The sequence below is a fragment of the Aspergillus nomiae genome (assembly GCF_001204775.2).
Source record: "Aspergillus nomiae NRRL 13137 chromosome Unknown contig00442, whole genome shotgun sequence".
Classification (NCBI taxonomy): domain Eukaryota; kingdom Fungi; phylum Ascomycota; class Eurotiomycetes; order Eurotiales; family Aspergillaceae; genus Aspergillus; species Aspergillus nomiae.
Window position 1 is genome coordinate 1 of NW_015378497.1, and position 21,622 is coordinate 21,622.

General features: G+C 49.8%; 5 protein-coding genes across 5 annotated transcripts; 1 reads left to right on the forward strand and 4 right to left on the reverse strand.

The window, feature by feature from the left end:
* The first annotated feature begins 1,574 nt into the window (after positions 1–1,574).
* ANOM_010214 (PDK/BCKDK family protein kinase) lies at positions 1,575–3,216 on the forward strand. Its single transcript, XM_015555470.1, has 4 exons — positions 1,575–1,689; positions 1,781–1,932; positions 2,027–3,021; positions 3,073–3,216. Exons 1-4 carry the CDS (start codon positions 1,578–1,580, stop codon positions 3,134–3,136), a joined length of 1,323 nt encoding a protein of 440 aa, XP_015402412.1. The 5' UTR covers positions 1,575–1,577; the 3' UTR covers positions 3,137–3,216.
* Positions 3,217–4,024: 808 nt separating this feature from the next.
* Positions 4,025–5,011, reverse strand: ANOM_010215 (uncharacterized protein; the record flags this gene model as incomplete). The annotated part of the gene is made up of 3 exons (XM_015555471.1): positions 4,025–4,444; positions 4,600–4,760; positions 4,885–5,011. The coding sequence occupies 3 exons, from the start codon at positions 5,009–5,011 to the stop codon at positions 4,025–4,027; spliced, it is 708 nt and encodes a 235-aa protein (XP_015402411.1).
* A 692-nt stretch (positions 5,012–5,703) lies between these two features.
* Positions 5,704–8,552, reverse strand: ANOM_010216 (uncharacterized protein; the record flags this gene model as incomplete). Its single annotated transcript, XM_015555472.1, has 8 exons — positions 5,704–6,358; positions 6,415–6,678; positions 6,720–6,891; positions 6,948–7,083; positions 7,158–7,469; positions 7,523–7,624; positions 7,678–7,858; positions 7,915–8,552. 8 exons carry the CDS (start codon positions 8,550–8,552, stop codon positions 6,307–6,309), a joined length of 1,857 nt encoding a protein of 618 aa, XP_015402410.1. The 3' UTR covers positions 5,704–6,306.
* A 4,440-nt stretch (positions 8,553–12,992) lies between these two features.
* ANOM_010217 (uncharacterized protein) lies at positions 12,993–13,839 on the reverse strand (the record flags this gene model as incomplete). The annotated part of the gene is made up of 2 exons (XM_015555473.1): positions 12,993–13,267; positions 13,356–13,839. The coding sequence occupies 2 exons, from the start codon at positions 13,837–13,839 to the stop codon at positions 12,993–12,995; spliced, it is 759 nt and encodes a 252-aa protein (XP_015402409.1).
* Positions 13,840–14,132: 293 nt separating this feature from the next.
* Positions 14,133–20,086, reverse strand: cyc8 (putative transcriptional corepressor Cyc8). The gene is made up of 14 exons (XM_015555474.1): positions 19,621–20,086; positions 19,341–19,544; positions 19,202–19,284; positions 18,963–19,142; positions 18,812–18,904; positions 18,606–18,762; positions 18,301–18,545; positions 16,806–18,244; positions 15,844–15,896; positions 15,682–15,768; positions 15,584–15,641; positions 15,356–15,512; positions 14,611–15,284; positions 14,133–14,543 (listed from the first exon to the last, which is right to left on the reverse strand). Coding segments are annotated over exons 1-10 (2,631 nt in total). The 5' UTR covers positions 19,796–20,086; the 3' UTR covers positions 14,133–14,543; positions 14,611–15,284; positions 15,356–15,512; positions 15,584–15,641; positions 15,682–15,766.
* Between the last annotated feature and the right edge of the window lie 1,536 nt (positions 20,087–21,622).

Genomic DNA, 21,622 nt, shown 5'->3' on the forward strand with positions numbered 1-21,622 from the left:
GCCTTAGTATAAATATATTAGGATGCTATATAATAGTAGGTTCTTTTACAATAGACCAGGTGTTTGGGCGGCGTTGGGCTTCTAGAACCAGTTAGGCTACCTATACAAAAAAGGGAAATGAACCATCTTGTATCTGTCAAGAACCCAAGAGGACCGACAACGATCGGTTAGGTTTGATGTCACTCCTCCTCATCCTCATTAAGATTAGGTTTATTGGGTTTAATCTCACAGCTGTTGTGTCACGGGACATGCAGGTGACAAAGGGTCAACACTCCGTCGCTGACAATACTACTAGTAGTAGCACGATCTACTGGGTCTCACTACGGACTCTCCCGCGAACGACAGATTCGTCAATGCTATTCTGTCGCTCTTTGAATGCAACGGGGTTAAGGTTCGGTTTTTCTTGGCTTGTCATACCATTAACAAAAACGAATATAAGCTGAAAGGACAATGTGTTTCATGCTGAGAGAAAGGACAATCCGATCTGAGGAACTATCGTCGCCCCTTCCCGGATTTTGAAAGTAAATCCCAAAGGACAACACATTTGACTACCGGAACACACAATGCAACTAAAGAACATGGGGAGACTCAATCAAGGCATCTGTCGTTCGGTTTGGGCATAATCCAAGAGCTTGATATGGTCTGGGATTGGACCGTGGGGGAACCGCGGATGGAGGAACCCTACCGCGGGTGGGAGAAACCTAAAAGTCTTCGTCCTTCAGCCTGAGGAAGACTTGTCAGAACTAGAGGGGATTCGATTATATGGTGCTTTTTCGTGTCTCCATTGGAAGATCCAGACCTATCGGAGCATCCGTGGGGAGAAGTCGAATGATTTTCGGGCGAAGGGGAAAAACCCGGACCAATTTTCACATTCTCATCGGCAATTCCAGTTGGACGATAAGCATCACGGAGTCCGATCTGGGGTTGATCCCGCTTCAAAACACCACCATTGTTCCGCCACTTTGTTTCCTGTCTACTTGCTGCAACACCCAAAGCAAAGGAACATATCCATTGTCTTTGGTAGCAGAAAGGACCATTGTTAAAAGGTGAATCAGGTTGTGACTGATGGTTGGTTTGGTTGGTTGTCTGATCGGATGATATTCGTTGTTCCTCGGCCAAGCACGGAATCCCCCCCACACGTGACTCCCCGGGAAAGAGAGTCTCCGCAACGGCCACAAGAGTCATTCACCAAGCTCCTCCACTTTCTTCGTTTGCGGCCCTTTGCATCGACCTTTCTAGTATATATCTGGGGAAATCGAAGTTCATCCCACATGGGTTACTGAATGTTTTCGCTCTAGATATCAGGCTTCGCACCTTTTGTCTTGCTCATTCGCTTTTGACCCCCTCATCTCCTACTCCACTGGTCCCGAGTCATCTGCACTCCGCCATCCGTTAGCGGAGCAGTCTACCTCGGTAGTAATCATCCCGACTTTAAACGCCTCCTATCTCCCCAGCTACAAGCGCCCATTATTGTCAGCTATACACTATACCACGCAGTGATCTGCTCTCTGCTACGTTATTCAGGGATTATAGAAGTGACTCTCTCGGGCCTTCTGGCCTGATTACCTACAGACACCATGTGGAAGCCGTCGGAGAGGCTGATGGAGACCATCAGACATTATGCCAGCTTCCCCGCCACTGGTGTCTCCCTTCGGCAGATGGTCCAATTTGGAGACAGACCTTCGACTGGTATGTCCATCTTTTACCCTTTGAAACCTATTGATGCCATAAGTCATGACCCGTGGGCTTTTGAGCTGATCGCGTGACCTCTGTGTTGAAGTAGGGACTCTGTTTCGCGCCTCTCAATTCCTCTCCGAGGAACTCCCAATTCGACTCGCTCACCGTGTCCAGGACCTGGGGGAACTCCCTGATGGACTCAGCGAAATGCCCTCCATCAAGAAGGTCCAGGACTGGTATGCGCAATCATTCGAGGTATGACTCACCGCCCGCTCCATTCCGTAGCCCCCAATGCCCTGAACCCAAGCAAACCTCTGCCGGTATTCTTCATATCTAACATGAAATGAAGGAAATCATCAACCTGCCTCGGCCGACTCTTACCCAGGAAGTGAAATCCCGGCTGCTACGGCCAGGGAGAATTAATGGCGGTGCTTCGAAGATCCTCTCGGAGACCACCCAGAACCCTAGTATCAAGGAAGGGCAATATCGGTCCTCTCCCTCCTCGGCATTGAATCATAATGGAAATGGAAAAGCTGCTGCCGCCGCGGCTCGAAGATATTTTGTACCTTCCGACGACCAAGGCAATTGGCCTCCGGAGTTGAATGACTACAACGAACGCTTCGCAAAGACTCTCGAGCAAATTAAACGGCGACACGACAGCGTTGTAACCACGGTGGCTCAGGGTATCCTGGAATGGAAGCGTAAACGTCAAAGACTACAGATCGACTCGACCGTGCAGTCCTTCCTCGATCGATTTTATATGTCTCGGATAGGTATACGTATGTTAATTGGCCAACATATCGCTTTGACAGAACAAACGCACGTCCGCCATCCAAACTACGTTGGTATTATCTGTACGAAGACAAATGTTCGTGAAGTCGCCCTCGAAGCTATTGATAACGCCCGATTCGTGTGTGAAGATTACTATGGTCTTTTTGAAGCTCCGAAAGTCCAGCTTGTCTGCAAAGATGACCTGAACTTCATGTACGTCCCCGGCCACCTGTCTCATATGCTCTTCGAAACCCTGAAGAACTCCCTGCGTGCAGTGGTGGAGACCCATGGGGCAGACAAGGAAGCTTTCCCAGTCACCAAAGTCATAATTGCCGAAGGAAAAGAAGATATCACTATCAAGGTATCCGATGAGGGTGGTGGAATTCCCCGTTCTGCTATCCCCTTGGTTTGGACGTATATGTACACTACGGTTGAGCAAACACCCAATTTGGATCCCGATTTTGACAAAAGCGACTTCAAAGCCCCCATGGCCGGCTTCGGGTATGGATTGCCTATCAGTCGTTTGTACGCTCGGTACTTTGGTGGGGACTTGAAATTAATCAGCATGGAAGGGTAAGTCTTTTTCCGTTCCTATTTTTATCCAGCTAGATCTGACTAGTTTAGATATGGTACGGATGTCTATCTTCATCTGAATCGACTATCCTCGAGCTCGGAGCCCCTGCAATGACAATTACCAGTCATGAGGGATGGTCGTGTCCGGTTCTCTACTTCCCATAGACTTCATCCTTTCTATTCAGAACCGGATCCACCACCATCTCAAGGATTGACGCCGATGAACATTCGGGCCGTGCGTGCACGCATGCAAAACAGGGAAGTTTCTACACGTAAGCAAGTTGGCGATGTTGAGAGTCGTCTAAACGCTGAAAGGCCTGGAAACTAAGCCAACCACTTACTTGCGAACACTAATGGAAGTGCTAATGCTCCCATCGAGGGCACACTTGTGGGCCAATCGCGGCTGACAGCGAGCTTTATTGATTGGGAGCTCTCTGTGAGTTGACCACTTTTGAGTGTTGAAACCATCGCCTTCACTACTCATTGCTTTGTCACACGTGTGTGGATAGACAAAAGCGTATGTTCTGTTTTAAGTAAATTTTGGTCAATCTTGCCTGAATGCGGGTACATTTGACGGCCACGACCGACCCTCTGAGAATGATGGAAACAGAGGCGGTTTGGTCTATTGATACCCTTGGGTACCCATCCAGGAGATAAGTTTGGAAAGGTGGCTCTGGTGATCTACACTTACATAGAGGGTAGAGCCTATATTGCTCCTTTTGCTTTTTTCTTATTTTTTTTTCTTTTTTCTTCTCTTTTTGCTTAGCTATGCTCTTGTCTGTCTTTTTTGTATAGTAGATTATTGGGACGATCGGGATATTTTACGGATGGTACGGTCTTAGGGATGTATACATGAGCCATTGTGAATATTCATTTCATTTCATTCATGTTAGTCGTCCAATCAAAGCACTCCACATAGGAGACGTAGAATCCATAGTCGGCATCTCCGGAACTTCTAAGACAGCAGTGTCGAGCGCCAAAGTACGGGGATATATGGAAGAACTCAAGGCGACGAAATCCCATAATCCTCCCTCTCCGCACCACTCCATCTCCTCCTCCTCTCCCTCTCTCGCAACTGCTGCCCGCGACCCGCCGACCCAGAAACAGAACTAGACGCAGGCGACGCCTTCCCCTTCCCTCTCGTCCTATCGGGCGTCGACAACCGCCCCTTATTCTTCGACGACGAAGCAGGCGACGAGAACGCCGACGACGACCCACCGGCATCGGCGGGCCGTCGCCACCCCGCATCATCAGTTTCGTGGACATCAACAACATTCCGGTGCACGACTAGAGGTGGATTACTCGGAGACGGAGAAGAATGATTCTGGACAATGAAGAGGTCATTGCGAATAGAAGCTGCGACCTCGGGGTCCTCCGGGGCGATGAGCTTAGAAAGGAAGCGACGGCGCGCTTGTGGGAGGGTCTGTTATAGTTAGAATTGAAACAAGATTTTGATATTAAACTTTCTGACAAAAAAGAGTCGCGTATAGTTCTCGACGTAGGGTGAAATCCCCCCAATGATGATAGAACCTCATTGAAAAAGCAAACAAATGACTTGAGACCAATACAAACACGCACCTCTTGAGCAGCCAACGCTTGCATAGTGAGAAGTTCGCGGTCCATTAGGACACAAAGCGCGGCATGTCTTTCCTCGCGGAGACGACTGCGCACTTTCTTCTCCTGTTCGATGGTCGTGTGGTAGGTTGTTAGTGGGCCGCGCAGACGATCGGAGTCATATCCTGGGGGGATTAGTTTGTGTGCTTTTTTTAACCGTTCGATGGTGATTGGTAAGTTGTGTGATAGGCTCCAGATGATAAGATGGATGCTCTGTAAGGATTAATGTAAGGAGATAGGAGGGCTTACTTGGGTCAATCCCATGTGGATGGTGTTGGCGTCCGGAGTAATCGACGTTCATGTCTTCGTCTTCGCTTTCGTCGTCGATCACGATTGGATCACGACTGCCTGGGACGGGGAGGTTGCGGTTGAACATTTTGGTTGCTGGGGGGTAGAACGAGATTTGGGCACGGGCTGATATCGTGCGATGCAAATTGAGACGTGCGAGATTGGGTAGTAGATCGCCAGTAGATGGTCAGAGTAATGGGAGTAGGCTTTTGGCTGATAGGGCTTCCACAGCGAAAGATGGGCAACTCCGCAATACGGACGCTAGCACTAGGGAAGTGCTTGTTGTTTATAAGAAGGATGTGCGCAAGATGGTATTGTGCAGAGCTTTGCAGTCATGCAATGCAGATTGTATATCTTGATCATTAGTTTAAGTAAGACAGCCAATCTACTAATCGTCTACTCACGGTATACACTTAAGAGGCCAGTAGATGGTATTCTCCCGAACCAGAAACGGTAAGAAACGGGGACGTGCGTTGGACAAGTTATGTGTTAGGACAACAAGAAAACACCACCGCTGTCCAGCAGGGCAGATCGATAAGCTGATTGAGGCGACTCTTGACTAGCAGTCCGTTGTTCTGGATAAAGCAGAAACGCTGAGAAATGGACGTGGTGCCCATGTGACGCCAAAGCCGCTTAGTCATGGCCAATCACATCGCGATGAAGTAGTTTGTTTACATGGGATCGACTGTATGGAGTCAGACGAATTGCACGGAGTACACCTTGATATTCAATATAATGCTTCTATTTTCATAACCAATGCGAAAATGGGTAGGGACCTCAACATGACTATCTCAAATGCGAAGCGCTTTTTACGCCCTGCAATTCGTACATACCACACAGTCTCGTTTTCGTCGGTAAGAAGACGGTCCATGAATCGTCGGACAACGTGTTCTATCGTAAAATAAGGGCGCAGTGATTCGAGCCCCCACAAGTTCTGTTAACAAAAAAGGAAAAGTTGGAAAGGAGGGGAATGTCAAAAGGTATACAGACAGAAGATGACAACGATAATACACATGTAAATGCCAGCATGCAGAGTGAAGAAGACAAAACAAATGAGCCCGACATGCGTCCGTCAGACCGAGCGGGACGCGCACACGAATGCGACCAATTCCAGGTCGGGCAGCTCTTTGCAGAATGGAAATCATAATGCCCACCGAACGCCAAAGCACAATGCCGCTAAAACGACTCGTGAGGTTCCGAAGACGCCGTTTAGCAAGAGAGGATATAAGTGAACATGGTAGTATACACCATCGAGACAGTGGTGATACGAAGTTGGTTGGTACAAAAAGGACCGGCTATGTACCCAAAGGGTTTCAAAAATGTTTCGGGCAAAAGTCTCGGCGGTTGAAGGGATACAATAGCTGGAAGGGGAAATGACAAAACTCAACATCCATGCATGAATGAGTTTTTGGGCCATTCATATCCAGCATCGGACCTTGCACTCGTCAGTAAAATTATCACCCGAGACTTGTGAGAATGTGGTAGGCTTACCATGTAGTTTTGTTGACGTTCTGGTACGCCTTGGGGTGTTTCGCGATATACTCCGTTGTTTCATAGCCCGGTGGGTCGCAGGTAAGGCTAAGATTGTCTGGATCCTGGTAGATTCGGAGGTAATCGAAACGCATGTACCCAGGCATAAATTTCTTAATGTTTTCATCTACTGGCGCGAAACTGTATGCCATACCCAGGTTCATGATGATCGACAGCGGTTCCATAGGAATCATCCGCTGGCCGATGTTGCCGTTGGGCCCGAGGCTCTACCGTCGAGTGTCCATGTCTTATCCTGGCCGACATACCAGGTGATATTGCCACGAGCTCCTGGGGTGTAGTCGAAGGCGTATACCTGGTATTGTGTTCCGTTGTACCAGTCGTTATTGAGGTTGCTGAGTCCAGACATTGCCTGTTGGTACGGCCCGCCGCGATAGCTGTTAATCTCTGTGATCTTGTGATCGTACACAGCTGTGTATTCTGTCATACCATTAGCAAGGCCGAACTTCCGTAACCCATATATTACGAGCACGTACCATAATCAGGCATATACCAAACATCGAATGGGGCCATTTGCAAACTTTGAGAAACCGACCCTACCATCGTCGCCGCATCACCGTTCAAAGCGGCAACGCTAGCTTCGATGACATCGATTTCCGGTGCACTCCTTGACTTGCCAGGGGAAGGGTGTTCTGCACTGTCACAGGCGCATGCAGGTAGACGCATTCCAGGTAACCAACTCAGACCATCCGTAGAGCTTTGGTTCGGGGTAATTCCAGCATCACAACCATCATAGTAGCTGTACGGCCACATTCCTTCCGTGGTGGCGGCATACCCCGGGCGCCTAGATTACCCATTGCCCAGAAACCAGGCCAGAAACCGGACACTTCACCGTTTCCGGGAAGGGATATGCTTGCTTCCAAACGACCGCCCGTGAAGCATAATTTATTCCAACTCTGTACCATGCCGGACCTATACTTCATTTCATGATTCGGGAATGCATCGAACCGAAGCTCCAACACACCATCTCTCGTAGTAACTGCATCAGGATCGTACCACTGCCGAGTGTCAGCTGCAGACAAACCGTAGGAAACTGTTCATCAGAACAAACCTCGAGATCCTGCGTCACACCGTACCAGATATCAACCGCCTGAAGAAAAGCATCGTCACCGTCATAAAACGACCGCCCCGGTGTGTTGAACTCATCCGAAAACTAGGATGATCAGTGACAGATTCAGACAACTCGTCCAAAGTATCTAAACTCACCACCAGCTTCCATTCCTTGCCATCAGCCGACATCTTCGTCATTGCGGACTCCGGAGTGTCCGGGTCTATCAACCCGCGCCGCACATTTTTGAGTAATGACCTCTCTCCCACATCAAGACATAACGTATCCCCAGCTTTACAGATGGAGCCCGATTGTTTCTCCATCCCTTTAACGGCAGTACTACAAAAGATTAGTTTCCGCGCCCGCATCTGTCCAAATGGAGTTATAGGTCATACAAAACAGGATACCCAATGAACAGCATCAGGAGACCCAGCGTCAACAAGACTAAACCTCCGCCGTTGATTATTCCTCGTCGGTTCCAGATGTCACAGTCCCGTTCTTTGTCGTTCGGATCCGGGTTGTGCAAATAATCGTCCTTCTCCACATCCTCTGGGAATAAAAGCAGCCCTTCTGACGGCATGATGTTGAACTTCTCCGTAACCGTTTGTGTATTCACATCTTCCGCATCACCCTCTCCCTGCGAGGGAGATCTCAGGTCCTCATAACGGGGGTAGAAGTAGCCTCTGCTCTCACTCCCACCTTCCGAGCTCCAACTTGTCCGTCTCGACGATTGCGCAGACAAATCCGGAGATTGAAACCCTTCATACTGTTCCCGATGCCTTTGTGGCCGCGGCGGCAACAAGAAATCTGTTGAGTCCTGTGGGGTCGGCGAACCCATCCCAGTCTGCATGGTCATGAATGTCCCTGTGGACGCTGAATTCGACATGCCCGGTGTCAAGGCGCGTCCAACGCCCGCATGACTAGGGACCGGGGGGTAGGTCTCGTCTGGATCACTGAATGGATCATGCTGGCCCGAATTCAGTCGAATATGAGGAGTTTCTCGCACCGATTGGCCCATAGGATTGTCCGACATCTTGCAATCCGTTCGTTTGGATTGCGCTGAGGGTGGTCTGTCAACGCTGTACTGTTGCCCACGCGGATCTGGCAATTAATGGAAACGCGGGGCCTAATTCACTTCCAACCGTCTTGATAGTGCTTCTCTCTCAATCCCGGTCTCGTCGCAAATGATATCGACGATGCGCACTGAATGGCAAGTATATCCCTAAACCCTTGATATACAACCAATCAAACAGCTGCCCTCCAGGATTCCATCCAGATGTGTACCAGCAGACTGTAGCTGTGTCCCGATGCTATTAATTAGGTATTAATACACCCTGACGCTCGGTAATGACTGGCTCCGAGACAAAAGCGGAAAAAGAGCGACGAATAATGCGATATGGGTATCAAGAGGGAAACAAGACTACGAACGAGTGGACAGGACGTTAGATCCCGATGCGCATTTGTCTCTGGAAGATTGGAGGACGACAGGAGAACAGGCGGTATTAGTGTAGCAGAACCAAAACAATCAGACGGGGTTAGAGAGTGTGTATGTAGTGAGGTGAATGGGCGGTGATGGCGGACAGCGAAAGGGCAGATTGACGTTTGGACGGAGAGGAGGGGGAGAGGAAGAAGAAGAAAAGCAGACAGAAACAAAGAAAAGGCACCAGCGGGCGCAATGGAATGAAGGTCAGGATGCCACAAAGACCTAAACTACCTACCCAGAAGAACAGTAAGGAAAGGGAGTGGAGAGCGTTCAGGTTGTCAATGCCAATCCCTGTTTGGCTTATTCCTACATAGCATGGCAAAGCTTTTTTTATTTTTTTTAGAAAATAGAAATCAAAAAAAAAATTACTTTCCTTCTCCAAGGTTATACCTAAACAGTTACCAGTAATAATAAATGATAGTAATAATTATTATTATTATCCATAGTAATAATACAGTGCGGTAGAGAAAGCAAACGACAAATAACAATCCATAGAACAATACTGGACCATCATGAAACCATCCAAAGACAGCAGGAATCGGCATGAAAGGCACCACTGATGGTCCTGTTGTTATCAAAAAGATACAAGACCACAAGAATGCTTTAAAATAGGTCCTCTCTGGGGATCATTGGCCACTAGGGCCCCTGCAGGTGGGGATGGTCGCCCATAATTTTTTGGGCGATTGACGACCGAGGGAAATGAGTACAGAAGGTGGCCCGGTGGCGTCTGCAGGTCCTTTTGGCTAACGTTGGTTCGACGGCGACGAGAAAAAACGCAGGTACTGCGCGGCGAGTATGTTTGTTTCCTCGGCGGTCTAGACTTTAACCCTTCAGGGGAAATCATCCAGTTCCCACCGTTTGTTCCCCTTCCCGTTGAACCCCTTGGCTGGTTCACCGGGATATTTCATAGCTGCCTCAAACCGAAGCATCCACCCCACCAAGTGAGTTTCAGGAATGCTCAGGAAGAATTTCGTTGCTACAGACCATGAGAAATGGGAGCCTGTTCCATGGAATCTCAAGATCGTTGTCAAGTGGACCAGTGAACCCTAAGACTCGGCAACTAAGCGTTATTTGACCGTCTAGCGCCATATGGAAGTTTTTAGTGCAGGGTTCATCCACCCGGTGGATTCGGTATCGTATGGTAATACTCCGGGCGAAAGACTGACTACTAGTACTACACAGTAGTACGACAGTAATATAGTAGATATACACTAATATACACTGATGCAAACCCCTACTATTTGCTACTCATCAAGTGAGCCCTATATTAACAACTGACTCTCAGGTCTCTTTGCATCCAACTCTTCGATTCAATGATTGACACGCCGAGACCCCTTCCAGAAGAACCTAACCCGAGACCTACTTCCGGCTTCACTCTGAGACGACCGCTGATCCTTTGGAGAGCAAAAGAAAGAGAAAGAAGAAGATAAGAGAAGGACAGGGCGAAGCGAACAATATTCTCTCCGATGAGTGCCTCACATGGATGCTCCTATATATAAATCATTCCCGAACACGCGTCCTGGCTCTTAACCTTAGGGCTCTGGATAGATCAGATCTACCCTGTGACAAAGCACGACCCTGTCGTCATCGCAACAGACAGGCCACTGGGCCAGAAAGAAGGAGGCAATGAGGCTGAATAGCCGTGGAGTCTGGAGGAAATGTATAGCATACTCCATGGCGAATTGTCTGAGTTCCGGAATCTTGAAACCCATTGTTTCCTCTTCCCCTCATTCCATCGGACAAAGCTCATAGCAACCTTCCGTCATTCCTGGGGACCTTCCGTCATCCCGCGAGAACTCTCAAAACAAGGTAAGAAGTACGAAGACCAAGAGATTCCCATTGACACTTATATTGTTTTCCTTGGGTCATTACTTTTGACTGACACCGGTGGTCAATCCCTGTAAAGTACGGTGGTGATCTTTCCTCCTGGCAAAGATCATCAGCAGATCACCCGAGATGCGTTTGATGTCAGCCACATCTCCTACACAGATGACAGTGACGCATCTACCAAATCACCTATGAGCTGCAAATAAGCTACAACACTTCGATCAGCCTCCAAAGGATGATGTGTCAGTTCCCAAACCTTCCTAGGGACCGGAACAGCGCAGTGTCGGCAACGGCAACGGCTTGAGATGCATTCGCCGGGGAGAACACCCACGACCCAATCACTGTCCACACCATTCGGGACAGTTCAAATCCTTTCCAGTAATGATCAGAGGTCAACAATGCTTGGCTTCTTGGTATACATGAGTATTTAAGGCACTCCTGCTCCCCTGCACCGTCACCTCCTTCAAGATACTGTCGTACCAAAGCAATACCTTAGCGCGGCTCGCCGTTTACCTTGGTAATTTAGCAGGACAACCCTAATATCCTTAGTCTGGCAGGGGACGCGTGTTAAACCCATCCATCCCGAGACATGCCCCAGTTCGATGGTCCCATGCGCCATGCGCCATGATAACAATCGCCCGAACAAAAATAACACCAGTAGTCTTTTTCCTCGCAGTGGGGCTGATTTTGTTTCCTCAGCTGAGACAGTTTGCGTTGTCGATTGTGCAAATTGTACAGGACTATGTGATTGTCCTCCATGTGAGAGTGCGAAACAAATCAAAAATACAATAAAATACATAAAAAAGAACATCTTATCCTGCCCTTCCACCTGCACCAAGAACAAGGACGACGAACCGCCCCTTGCTCATATCTTCTCTTAGTATTGTATTTTATTTTTTATTGTTTTTTGGTTCTTTTATTTTTTCTTTTTTTATCTTTCTGCCTATCACCTTTCCCTCTTTGTACTACACAACCACACAAACAGCATTATCGATGCCTAGAATCAAACAGCGAAATCAAAAAGACTTCCAATGGCACCTCCAATGAGTAATAGAAACCCAAGCGCAACTCCTACAGACAGATCCCCATAAACCCCAACTCCACACCGGAGTACATACATACGTACGTCCATCCACCCACTAGGACCCCTTTCACGGGTTTCTTCAAAGACCCCAGTTCTACTTAAATCAATGGGGTTACATGCATGTCTCCCCAAACAAAAAGAACAGTTAGATGATGTCAACCCACATACAACCTATTTTTATCGTCCAAGAGATTAACAGTACAGTACATACATACATACATAAAAGATCTGTTCCCTCTTTCGTGTAACGGTGATTTAGTTTTTCTGTCGGTGTGGGGTGGGGGGGGGGGGGAAATCCTTTCTTTACTTTTTTTTGCTTGTGTGCTAAATATACTAGTATTGCGCCCTGGAGACAATGGCGCTGTTCGGACCACGAGGCTATCTTATCTTGACTGGAGGTGGGTAGTATTTCTTCTTGGGTGGTTCCTGGGGAATGGTATACATGGGATTGGGAAATAATTGTGCTGTGGGTTTTTATTGAGTCTTGTATTCCCGAGTCGATTCCTGGTAGTACTAATGCAAGAGAGTGAGTGGCTCGGGCCTTTGCTGGCTGCTTTAGGGAACAGGGTCTGTATGTATATCTTTGGGGGGGGACCTGGTATGTGTTCCGGCTACTCCTACTCGTTGGTTGGATGTGTAGTTCTTTTGGTTTTTAAATTTTGATTTGGACTTGGTGGTATTGCATTTATTTATAGGCTGTATGCGTAGTTTGTTCATGGTATGTATGGAGGGAGTATCTACTAACTTAGTCCAGTAGTAACCAACAGGCTTTATTCGTTGTGTTGGCATCGGGTACATTAGTATGTAGTATCGATGTGTATATAAAAGTCGACCAACGCCGGGATACCATGTTTAATACTGATTTTTGCCCTACGATGTTTCCAGAGTACCAAGGGACACAACGATATGCCTCGTACTCTAGACACTCCATCAGAAAGAGGGGGGAGAACGTGACTCAAAAGGTATAAGTATACAATTTCATTCCCACAGACACATCTCATCCATTACAATCCCCAATCCCCCACACATACACCCGCAAAAGACACACCAAGTAAAAAAGAGCAGCAAGAAAGCACCCCCTAAGTCTCAACAGCCTTCGTCCTCAATCCCACAAGCAACGACTTCTCCGCATCCACCGCGAGAATATAATACTCAATCCGCGACGACCCAACCTCAACCCGATAAACCTTCACATCCACCGCCGATTCATCCCCTCCAGACGACTCCGCCGCGGCGGCGCGCACCGCGCGCAGCGCAGACGGGTACTGATTCCTCGGATCAAACGAGGATGGCGAGAGAGTAGTGATCGATGATGAAAGATCCGCATTCGGCGAGATCAGACGGGACAGATGCGCTTTAGAAGAAGTAGTTAGCGTGAGAACCCACGTGGAAATGCCTGTTTTCAGTGGACTCTGCTCGTGAAAATCAGAAGAGTCACGTACAAGGGTCAGGGAAGATTCCTTTAGACGCGCCCTCCCATCGCAGTGCGACGGGTTCGAATGGTTCGTCGGTCTCAGAGATGTAGTAGGCGTCAACTGAGGTCAGGGGAGCCGGGACGTGGACGCCCGTTTCGACTGTTTCGGTGCGGACGGTGGGGGAGTCCTGCACTTGTTGAGCTCGCGCGGTGTCCAAGTCCGCGTTGGCCTTGTTCAGGAAGTTCATGTAGGCGTCGTCAGACATTGTGCGCGAGATGGTGGGTTGGAGAGGGGCAGCTGGTGAAACAGTGATGTTGTCGCGTGTTCGGGGAGGGCTCACGAAGAGTGGTCGACGAAGATGGTGGATTCGGCGGGAGGGCAGGGGACAGTTCTGGAGCGGAAGTTGGATGATTGAAGGGCGGAGGGGAAGTCTGTGGGCTTCTGGCGATGAGATTGAAGCCCAACACCAGATGCGATCAATGACGCAATGCCCTCGGCGGCTGAGCGGCATCGCGATTGGATGCTGCAGTTGTCCTGGAGTTTTGCCACGGAAGTTCGGCCTGGGGACGATCAGATTATAGGGCCAAGGACGGCCGCTAGAGTTCGATGGTGATGAGCACTACCCTAGAACAGAGAGGAGTAAAGGGCGTGAAAAAAGCCATGTCGTCCAAAGTTAAAGATAATTCTTCTAGACTGTGTTAGAGAAGCGCCAAGGCTTTCCCAACGCACAATGGCAAATGGATCCTACAGTACAAGTCGCCAGACATTGACATTCCTACAGGAGAATTTCTGTTCTGCGATTACGTTCTCTTGAGTGTCATAAAATTGCCTTGCAGCTACGTAAACCTGATGAAAAAGAAACTAACGATCTCCAGTCGGACCCTAGACTTGGAAGGTATTCGCTTTTTTATTGAAAAAATAAATAATTTGCACTACACCGTATCATATCCATAAACACCTTAAGCGGAAGTAACAAGGTCCTTCTTGAGGGTACCCAAGAAAGCGCGCTTCTCCTCGGGGGTCTGGAAGGCACCGTGGCCGAACTCGGAAGAGGTATCGACCCACTTGAGCTCGATCTTCTCGGTGGCCTTGCGGCTGGTCTGGGGGTAGAGGGTCTTGCGCAGGGTCATGACACGCTTCTTAACACCAGGGACGGAACCCTTGAGCATAACGAAGTCGTTCTTAACCTCACCATAGCGGACGAAGCCACCCATGCTGCAGAATTGTTAGTCACGGCACGTTCAGTCGTCACACACAAAGGTCGTGCCACAGGAGTACTTACGGAGTGATCTGCTTCTTGGAGATATCGAACTCGGTGGAGGCGTTAGCCTCGTCGGTGCCCTTACCGATACGGTAGACCTTGTGGTTGCAGGAGGTACGGTGGTGGTAACCCATCTGACCAGCACGGGCAACAGTCCACTGGACGTGGTTAGGGTGCCAGGCACCGATACAAGCAACCTTACGCAGACCCTTGTGAGTCTTACGGGGAAGCTTCTTGGTACCCCAACGGCTGGTGACACCCTGGAAACCGTGACCCTTGGTGACGGCAATGACATCGATCACCTCGTCCTTCTCGAAGACGGAGTCGATCTCAATGGTCTTCTCGAAGAGGTTGCGGGCGAAGTCAACCTTGTCGGCAACGGAGCCACCGTTGACCTGGATCTCCATAAGGTGGGCCTTCTTCTGCTTAAGAGGGGTCTTGCGGATCTGGGTGTGGGCGAGCACACGGACAACGGTACAGTACTTCTTGATGCGCTCAAGCTCGCGGGTGATGGAGGCACCGCTCTCCTCAGCATGCTGCTTGGCGTACTTGGTGAAGGCCTTCTTCTTGCTCTTGTACCAGTTCTTGTAGAAGCGGCGCTTGACCTCGTCGCTCAAGTGCTCAGCCCAGACGGTGGTGAGAGAGCGGAGACCACGGGGAGTCTCAATGTAACCGACGACACCGATAGCGACAAGCTAAATGAAACTCGTAAGTACGTTGCACTTCCGCACCCACTCGGGCGAAAGGATTGATAGGTGAAACATACGGGAGGGGTCTCGATGACGGTGACAGCCTCGACAACCTCCTTCTTGTGCATCTTGGCACCGGGTCTGTCAAGGTCACGGACAACAGTGGTCATACCGGCCTTGTAACCCATGGAGGCCGTCAGGTGGACGGGCTTCTTGGGGTCATCCTTGGGGAAGCTATCGCGGGTCTCAGTATCCTGCCTTCCAATATCCCAATTCAACATGAAAATTTTTGATCCAAAACTAACCTCTTGACCTTTCCACGGTGTCTGGCAGCGCGCTTGCGGGGCAGGTAGGCAAGGGAGCCTGTGTAGAGCTGTGTCAGTAGGACGCACACAAAACACACCCACGACCTCAAAATTCAAAGTCGTCCGAAAGAAACTGAACAAAGATTGACGAACCGTGCCGAGGCGCTTCGTACTTCCGGTGACTCCTGTTACAGAGAATAAAAATCAGCGATTTGATTCTTCTGAGGTCATGATGGCATTGCGCCAGCGTGGGAACTCACATCTTGACCCTGTTGTCGTTAGTCGTCGAAGTGGTGAGTGACAGTGTCTATCTCTGAATCGGCCGCAAAGTCATATTTTGCACCGCTTAACGAGTGTGGGCTGACCTAAGCGATGCCGCCGCTAACCCTGTTAAGGTTAGGTACCGCCGAGAGGGTAAGCGACTTCTGTTTATGCCTGAGGCACACGTATCATTCAGCCACTATTCCATTCGTAGTAACTTCAGCGGTTCCTCCTGACCCCATAACGTTGTTTCTCCAGGGAAAGCCCTATCAGTACGACTGCGGTGCCTTAGTACCACTAGGTTAGTACCTCTCCCGTCGCACATGGAGAATCGGCTCCGGGCGCTCCAAACACAAGCTAAGGGTCGTGCAGCAGCACCCACCCCAAATCTTACCGCCTTACTACACGTGAACTCGAAATTTACTATTTCATCAAAGTATCTTACTTAACCTAGTTTGCCATTTTCTGTTTTTGCTACCTTCAATCATCAAGAGTTAAAAGACTAAGACAGGAGAAGAGAACAGATGGGTTGTCGCAGGGCATACAAATGTAAGAAAACAGAAACATTTAGAAAATGGAATAGATACAAAAGCACAAAGTGGGAAACGTGCATCTCCTTCCTCATGTGCCGTTCGGAGTCATACAATACAGACCAAGTGGCTAAGATAGCAGACAAGGGTGAACGCCACCAGGAAATGGCAGGCCCAAAAGTAGAGAGAAATGAAGGAAAGGGGAGGTAAGGGGTGAAGTATATAGATAGTAGAAAAAAAAGGGGGCGGGAAATGGAAAAAGAAATTGAAGTAGAAGTAAGCGAAGGCAACAGGAAGTCTCAAAATGATAACTTCTTGTGAGCTTTTGGATTCAGGCTCAGTCCATAGGCAACATGGTACATTCATCAAAGGACACAGCAGGAAACACATTTTTTGATGTGGTATCCTAGGCTGTAGACTCCGGTTTTGACTGTGAAGTCTGGCTGCCATTGGTGGCATTGTTGGTATTACCCGACCCGCTGGCAGAAGGGCTGCCCTTTACAGCAGCGCTGGCTCTTTTATCATCATCGCCATCGTCATCATAGTTCTCGTCCACGTCCATCTTCCGTGCAGCTGGTTCATGAGCCGGGGGTTGCTCGCCGCGGGCCGGCTCCTCCTTAACCTGCACAGGAGCAGAAGGCCCAGGCTGTGGTCCGTTGGCTGCCGGAGCAGACCCTTCAGCCATGGGAGGAAGACCAGAGCCAGAGGCGTGTTGTGGCATGTGCTGAATGGATGGAAGCGTTGGAGGGTGATGAGCGGCCTCGGATGGATGGTAACTTTCGTTGATACGACGTTGGTCTTCGCGTCGAACTTCAGACGAGCTACGACGTTGCATCTCGCCGGGGGAAGGCATGCGGTTTGGGGGAGTGACACGACGAGGAAGCTGTTCATCGAGACGAGCACGGCTTTCCTCATTTGCAATCTTCTTAACGGGTGCGGACTCGGCTTCCCACTCGCGGCCCCGCTTCATCGCAGAGGCGGGACGATCTTCACGTTCGCGAGCAGCGGCCTCAGCGGCAGTGATCGCAGATGGAGGTGGGGGGGCACCGCCCGCAATTCCAGTGCTACCAGCGCCCTGTACAGGTGGCACGCTAGGACCATGATGATACTGCTGGTGTGGGTAGGTCGAACCAGGAGACGAGGGCCGCTCATCACGGATAGGCCTGATCTCAGTCGGAGGGGTGAAGGGGCGATGATAGGGGGGTAGAGGGCCGCCAGAAGTAGGAGCACCATTAGGCGCACCGGGAGCAGGAGGGGGCCCTGCGGGAGCAGGAGGTAACGGTCCTCGAGTTGCCGAAGGGAAACCGCCAGCACCACTAGGGGCACGCTCGTGAGACGGCGCAGGCGGGTTGGCAATCTGAGGAAGTGTATGTGCAGGAGCGTACACGCCCGGGCCGGCCAGTGCAGTCTTCGGGGAACGAGCTGCTGTAGGCTGAGGACGGACAGCGTCGGGGAAGCCCCTTCCTGGCTCCTGGCGTGGGCTGGGTTGCTGAATAGCTGGGGGAGCTCGAACCGCATCCCGGTGGTCAAATCCATTAGCCGCCTGGGCTTGAGCCTGAGATTGAAGTTCGTTGATGCCACGGTTCCAATCAGCGATCTGCCTCGGTGGAGCAGGGGGCTGGGGAGGAGGACCCCCAGTCGGTGCTGGTGCACCCCACTGAGGAGCGGGAGGTCCTCCAACACCTGTCTGGTAGGCCTGGGGGTGGACATCCTGAGGTTGCGGAGCCGGGGCATTGCTCTGGCTGGTACCTGATAGCTGACTCTGAAGGAGCTGCAGGCGGGCTTTGATGTGGACGTTGGTCGGATCCAGATCGGCAGCACGACCGTACGCGTCGAGAGCATCCGCAATTTGGTTGTTACAGGACTCGTACTGGATATAAAGTCAGTTTTGTCCATTGGTGTATCCTCGGGTATCCGTGAGCTTACCAAAGTTCCCAAATCATACCAAACTTCTGAGATGTAAGGGTTTAGGCGAATAGCACGCGAGTAGGCATCCAACGCATCGCGGTACTGATTGATTTGGTAGTAAAGCACACCAATGGAACACCAGAAAGTTGGGTTCCGACCATCCCGGTAGACGGCTTGTTGGTAGGCCTCGTAGGCCTTGGGATACTTGGCTTGGGACATATAGCATCGGCCCAGCAGGTACCAACTCTGCGCATCAGTGTTGTCTATCACAAGAACACGGTTAGACTCGTCTCATTCTCCTTTCAGACCATGTAGAAACCTACCTGCGCTAACCGATTTCTCAAGGTACTCGATTGCCTTCTCTTGGCTGGCGTAGCTGTTGCTCTGTTGGTGATATAACCACCCAAGCTGTTGCAAGACCTTCGCGTGATTGGGATCGCGATCAAGAACCCGTCTATAGGCTTGTTGCGCAGAATCAAACTGCCAGGGTTAGCCCGAGTCTAAAACCATGGTGGGTTAGGAAGCTCACGTCTTTTTGTTGCTCGTGGACATGACCGATCTGAAACCAGATGTCTTCCTCTGTAAGAGGACGGGGGGGATCGGTCACAATATATTTGAAGCACTGGAATTGGAGAATTAGGAAACCGGCCCAGTTTCGACTTCGACGCTTGGATACTGACCTCCAGACTCTGGTTGAACTTCTGCTGCTGCTTGTAAATTATTCCCAATCTGAAGTAAATCTCATTCGCCTTCTCGAAATCAGGCGCCATTCTCATGACCTGAGAGAAGGCTTCTTCGGCGTGATCGAGGGAGCCATAGCGATCGTAAAGGATACCGATACCGTACCACAACTTGGGTTCCTACCAAGACGAGCGTCAATTAGAGATGTCATTTCATGTGGCGAACTGGGCTAACATACCTTAGGATCACGCAGATGGTAGAGCGCCTGCTGGTAAGAAGTATACGCCTCTTGCAAGTTATCCATCATGAGATGGCAATGCCCTGGGCTGATAGTCAGTCAACTGCTCGTTGCAGGGATGCCGTTAGTAAGCACATACCCAAACTGCCCCATGTTTCGCCGCTCGTTGGGTCCAGCTTCAGAATGTTCTGCAAATACTCAATCGCCTTTGGGAACTGTTCCTTGGTCCGCAGTATACAGGAGATCGCGTTCATTGCAGGAATAGACCATTGATTATGCCGCAAAGCCTGTTCATACGCATTCATGGCGCCGTCAAGGTCCCCCATGAGTTCCGTTAGGCCACCTAAAGAAGCGGTCAGTGTACGTCGCGGGATAAACTAAGCTGGCTATTAAAAAGCCTGCGCAATATCTCAACATACCAATTTGAAGCCACACCTGTTCATTCAGCGCGGCAATCTTTTGAGCAGTGCTCATGGGAGGACCCTTCTGGCCTTGCGACTGCAAAGGCATGTGACCATTAACCTGTGGGTGAGCAGCAATATGGCCATGGTGAGGTGTGACGCCGCCCGTGGGCGATGGCTGGGTGTGAGCCATAGTGAGGGTGAGATACTAGAGGAACCGTAACGCAACCGAATTTCGAGATGTTGTAGCTTCGGATCCCATATAACCTGCGACACAATGATGCAATCTGAATCCGTGCCACTCACAGGTAGCTCTTCGCGCGTGCCAAGGCCCAACGGTTCCCGCAAGCGCGACTATTCTTTTCGAGGCCACTCCCGATGACAATCGTGCTTCGGCCGAGATTGTCAACTGAAAAAAGCCTTGGCGCCTTGACCAGAATGGTAGCAAGTTCCGTTCACGCGCTCCGGGAGTGAAGCTGATGTACGGCAGACGGAAGCGCTAAGGACCGCGCACAGGCAATCGTTCCGACGTAGCGCTGGAAGGCCAGCACCGTGAGACAGAAAGATTGAGAGAGTATGCGAAGGTAATATGAAAAGGGGGAGGGCCTCGGCCGGCAAGAGTTGGCGCTATGAGTAAGGCACAACCCAATAGCCGAGAAAGGGAGGGTGGGTAACGGAAGGGGAGAGGAAAGGAATTGAGATGCAAATAGAGGTAACGAAATGTATAGGAAGCAGGGGAAAGTCACCAACAGGAAAAAGCGAAGAAAAAGGAAAAGAAAAGGAAAGAAGCAGAGGAAAGCGAGAGAGGAGGAAGAAGAGGAAGAGGAGAGAAAGGTCGAGGGGCTGGTGGTAGAGGGTGAAATTTGCCAAGCGGCGCTAGTGGTTGTGCAGCTCTCGAGCAGTCAGCGAAAGCAAAGGAAAGCACGGAAAAAGGTGAGATGGCGGTCGTCCGGCGCCAAGCCGAAGACAGACAGCTTACGACCAGGAACGGTCTAGTGGGTGGGGACAATCTGGAGTCGTGTCCGCGGGTATTTACAGTTAATATTTTCCGGGCACCGGAATCTCAGGTGTGCGCATTTGAATGCAGGAGCAAAGTACAACAGGGTACAGGGAAGATCGTCTCCCTCGTTGACTTGTCTTACCCAAGGTCTTGATAGATCCCAGTCGAGTCAGTGCACAAATTTAATTTGACACGAATGGGGGTTTTCGTTAATTTTCTCTCTTTCTTTTCTACAAAGCCCTTCCATTGACAGTCTATTCGTATGTACGTTCATTATGATCTCAGCGACTCTATAGACTTGCGGATAAACGATTTTATTTTTTTTCGGCAACTCTAAAATTCTAGATTTTTGTGTGGCTTTTCCAACAAAGGAGTATGAGAGGGATGGAAAGAGGAGGCTCACGTTGGCAAGCGGGGCACAAAGTGTGATAAATACTACTAGGAGCATGGGCTTTAGTACAGGGAAGAGTAGCAAATTAAATTTAATTAAAATTAGAAGACGACGTAGACTAAAATATTAACTGTAGGAAAACGGAGTAGGTAAGTATGATCTAAGCGGGTTTAGAGAGAGAGAGAGAGAAATTCAGCAAAATTCTTTATTTTTATTTTTATTTTTTTATTTTTATTTTTTTTAGTTTCAATGGAGTCGAACCGTCCCGAAACAGGGCAGTGTCTGACGAGGATGCAAGCGCCGGAGCCAGAAAAGCAACTCCAGGGATTGCAGGACGTAAGTCGAGTAGCACGAACCCCCGGTTGTGACTCGCCGAGAGGCTGCGGGTGGACCATGGAACATGGACCCACCGACCCTCTTTTCCCCGTGCCATTATTTATTATTTAATAAAATATTGCAGTGTTTACGAAAGTGCCACCAATAAATCCTGACTGCCTTGGTGGGTCCTCAACCGACATACATGACTGGCGTATGGCCATAAGCTCAACTACCTAAGCTCCCGGCAGCCTAGTTAGGCATGAGGCAGTCTCCACTTGGGCCACCTGCAAATGTTGCAGTGGCCCCCAATA

Coding starts and splice junctions, on each gene's coding strand:
- ANOM_010214 (XM_015555470.1), top strand. CDS start 1,578: ATGTGGAAGCCGTCGGAGAGGCTGATGGAGACCATCAGACATTATGCC. Junction 1,933..2,026: donor GGTATGCGCAATCATTCGAG/GTATGACTCACC, acceptor CATGAAATGAAG/GAAATCATCAACCTGCCTCG. Junction 3,022..3,072: donor AAATTAATCAGCATGGAAGG/GTAAGTCTTTTT, acceptor TGACTAGTTTAG/ATATGGTACGGATGTCTATC.
- cyc8 (XM_015555474.1), bottom strand. CDS start 19,795: ATGGCTCACACCCAGCCATCGCCCACGGGCGGCGTCACACCTCACCAT. Junction 19,545..19,620: donor ACAGGTGTGGCTTCAAATTG/GTATGTTGAGAT, acceptor CCGCTTCTTTAG/GTGGCCTAACGGAACTCATG. Junction 15,897..16,805: donor AATGGCAGCCAGACTTCACA/GTCAAAACCGGA, acceptor CGGCCGATTCAG/AGATAGACACTGTCACTCAC.